At 41.1% G+C, this 3,957-nt stretch overlaps 1 protein-coding gene across 1 annotated transcript; it reads left to right on the top strand.

Annotated features, from left to right (window-relative positions):
• The first annotated feature begins 1,129 nt into the window (after positions 1–1,129).
• Positions 1,130–2,992, top strand: LOC121407682. Its single transcript, XM_041598868.1, has 2 exons — positions 1,130–1,250; positions 1,530–2,992. The coding sequence occupies exon 2, from the start codon at positions 1,912–1,914 to the stop codon at positions 2,986–2,988; it is 1,077 nt and encodes a 358-aa protein (XP_041454802.1). The 5' UTR covers positions 1,130–1,250; positions 1,530–1,911; the 3' UTR covers positions 2,989–2,992.
• The last annotated feature ends 965 nt before the right edge of the window (positions 2,993–3,957 follow it).

Consider the following 3,957-nt stretch of genomic DNA (forward strand, 5'->3'; position numbering starts at 1 on the left):
CCAGTCAATTCAGAGACCGATGCGAGGCATATTTCGGAGGGGCATTTTAGCGTTTTTTAATCGGCGATTTTCACCTTTTTGTATTATTTTCGGTATTTTTGAATGACCCACTGATGTTCCCCACATCATTACCTTTCCATTGATATATAATAAGACCACATTCATAATCAATATATTTCTCCTTTAATTAAATAGCGATAAAAAGTTTGTTTTACCTGGGTTGTGATAGATAAATGGGCATGAAGTTAGAAGTAGGTTGGCAGTCATATGGGGAAGTAATTGGTTCTGTAATTGGAGTAGAATGCCCAATCTTCGAGTCAGAAGATAACCAGGAATTGTTCCTGCTCAACCAAATGGATACCTGGAAAGAGCAAATTCCTTGAAATGCCAGGGTGTTACACTGAAAGCTGGACACTGGGGAATAGTTGTGGAGAGCAAACAGCACCTTGTCTGACCAACAATAAGCACTGCCAAAACATTGACATCGGTGATCATTAAAAAAATATGATGGATTGATAGCATTGATCAAATTTCTTTTTTTAATCTAACAATGGTAATAAACTTATTTTATTACAACCGACTCCATTGACCATAATATACTGGTAGATACTTAAAATCTTGGCTTAACTGGATACCCCCATGAAGTCATATAGCCTACAGTATAGGCCCTACACATAAATTTGGCTCAATTCAACAATTACTCTATCATCTAAACCTCCAAAGTAAACAATGCCAACAACAAACAACTAAATGCTTCAGGGGGATGGTATAACAAAGGAAACACGGAGGGAAAATATGCTTCATTACCGAACTAGCTTGATATACATGTTGACACATTTTCTCTCAAGTATCCTACCTTTTTGGGCCCATCCCCCATGACCTCACTTATTTGTGGAAAACCCAGCGCATTACAAACATAACCTTGTTCTTCCATACCCATGGCATTCACTACGATTAGACTGTATACACAATGCTGATGTTGTAAATTGGATTTTCCTTGTGTAATATTTCTCTAAAAAAAAAATCTAGTTAAAATGATACTATGTTTTATTATTTCAATTCAGTACATGTAGCATTTGAATATAAAGTGTATAATGAACTTATATTGCACATTATATCTGCCAACTTGGATGTGTATATTTGTAAGTGACATTTTCAATTTCTATGTTGTAGGACTTCTGCAAGGACTTCCCTTGATGTACAATTTTACTTTAGATGTTGAAGCAAAATGCAGAATTAGTGTCTGACCGGTGAGTGTATGGTCTAGGGAGAGTGGTTCAATTTATATCATGTTGTGATTTTCTGAATACGAACATATTGTTGACATATTTTATATCTAATGAAGAAAAAGATATACTTTTTGATTTACTTTCGCTTTAATGGTCACTGGAGAAAATGTAGTTTATTGTCTTGATTGATAATGTAAATCAGTATTTGTTATGTTTAGAACTGTACTATTCATACCGCTATTATGTAATGTGTGGTAATTATATTAATCATGTGCTTGTTTATATTTTGTTATTATGCAGAGGCTGTTTTCCTTTGGTGAATAAAAGAGTTCAATGAAACCGCAGCCCTCGTGAGTCGTGTCAGTGTTGTGGTCGTCGGCGCGAACCCTTTCAATGGTGTCAGAAGTGGGATCATCAGCAACAAGGGACCATCTGGTGCGGGCTCTGCAGATATCGGACTTAGAAGAAATCTTGAGAACTTACATTGTACGTGGTCTTATCCTGGTGTCATCGTGCACAACGTAAAATTGAAATGACTTTAGACTGGTTCTAAACAGCCTCGGTCAGACTGTATGTAATGGACAACATATGCTTTTTTTACTGATTTTTGCAGTGATTGTATTGTGGTTTCGCTATTCTGTATGCAAAATTCTTTTTATGTTCCAAATTGAAATCTAGGATCATGGAAACCAGTTCGAGTTCATCATCAGCTACAACTGAGAGTATGGATGTTTTGTCCCAATTCTTCCGCCGTTCCATTGGATTACAGAGTATATTACAGAGCAACTTACCAAAATTCCGAGGGATGCCACATCATGCGGATGATATGTCCTTGTCAGAATGGCTTGAAGAATTTAATGGAGTAACTGCTAACCAAAATATGGAAATGAGTAGCAAAGCTCGACTGTTGCTAGATCACCTTTCAGGACCAGCACGAGAGGAAATAATGTGTCTCAGTGAATCAAAGAGACAGGATTTTGATGAAATAGTAAGTCGTCTGAAATTGTGCTTTGGCTATCAGGAAACCACACAGACCCTCAGTAGTCAGTTTCATAATCGCATACAGAGAGATGGAGAATCACTTTGTGACTTCAGCCGTGCCCTGATTCGCACCTACAACAAGATGGAAAAAGCTGCCACTACACAAGCTCAAGGAGAAGCTTTAAGTCAGTTGAAAAACAAGACCTTAAGTGATCAATTTGTCAATGGTGCCCGGGAGGCTTGGGTGAGGAGAGAGTTGAGGCGAATACAGATGATGCATGAAATCGATGGATTTGCCAAGATTCGTGAGGAAGCCCTCAAACTCTTTCAGGAGACTGCCACCACTCAGAGGCCCAGAGTGCGAGAAGCAGATATTGAAGTTGGAAGGGCAGTCATGAAAGATTCCATGCTTGTGCAACAGGTAGTAGAACAACAGAAAGCTATAATGACGGAGTTGGAGCAACTTAGGGGAGAAGTCGCCAAGCTGAAAGGAGGAAAACCTCAGAGGAAGAGGACTGATGGACGATGCTTCAGCTGTGGCCATAAAGGACATCTACGACGTGACTGCCCCAACATACCCACCGGTTCCCCTGCACATGAATATAATTACTCTGCTGGCAACTGGCATCAGGAGAATCAAAGCTTCCCCACTTGGAGCACGGAATCAGGTACCATGCAGAATCATGGCAGTTTCAACAGGCCAACAGTCTTCCAGTCCTCATCACAAGGAGCTGCCAGTATTCCTCACCAACATATCGCATCCCAGGAGGAAAACTAGACCCCTCTGTTGTTGAGGGCCAAACGGCAGAGGACATTAGAAAGCAATATCATACAGAAGAGCCCATAGAAGGAACTGTAACCAATCCACAAACTGATATGTCATTTGGTGGTAATTCAGAGGATGTAAATGAATCCAGTGGGGCACAAGGCAGACAAACTTCAGTGGCAGAGGTTGTGCCAGCAATGGATGAGATAGTCGACACAGCTGATTTGATTTCCGAAAGCCCAGCTGTCATAGCAGTAGTTGCTGGTGTACCCATTGGCTGCATCCTCGACACTGGGGCAGAGGCGTCCATTATACCATCAGACGTGTTTCATCGACAGTTGGAAGCAGCGGTAGGAGAAGTGAGCCCATTTAATAAACCTTTGAAAATTGTCGGTGTGGGGCCAACCAAAGTACCAGTGGAAGGCTTCATCCGAACCCATGTCTCTGTAAACGATCAAAAAGCTACAATAGGATTCCTAATCGTACAACGAGAGTCATGTGGGGAAAGACAAAGAGACTTCCCTATTCTGCTGGGATGCAATGCCCTTCGAGCACTATTTCCTTTGGAGAGAGCGAAAGGGGAATTTCAGATGGTGAAGGATTGCTTCGACATTGAGACTGCAGGTAGTGCACATGTACGAGAGGTTGTTACTGGGGCAACAAGAGTAGTTTTGCCTGCCAGGACGATACAACACATAGAGTGCGCAATGAGGCCTTTCCAAGGTGGGGAAGATCCTGAGTCAAGTGTCTGGCTTATCCAGGGTAACAGCCAGTTTGGAGATTCCCAGGTTGAAGTCATTGAAGGCTGTTGTGCTGAAAATGGGGACATGCATGTTCTACTGATGAATTCTGGAGACAGAGATTTCATAGTACCACCCCATTCAACTATTGCTTCTGCCAAACAAGTGGAAGAACATTGTGAAATTTGTCTACAAGCTAAAGATGACCAGTTAGAGGTTAATATCTGTGATGTATTGATTG

This window comes from Lytechinus variegatus, chromosome 2 (genome assembly GCF_018143015.1).
Source record: "Lytechinus variegatus isolate NC3 chromosome 2, Lvar_3.0, whole genome shotgun sequence".
Classification (NCBI taxonomy): domain Eukaryota; kingdom Metazoa; phylum Echinodermata; class Echinoidea; order Temnopleuroida; family Toxopneustidae; genus Lytechinus; species Lytechinus variegatus.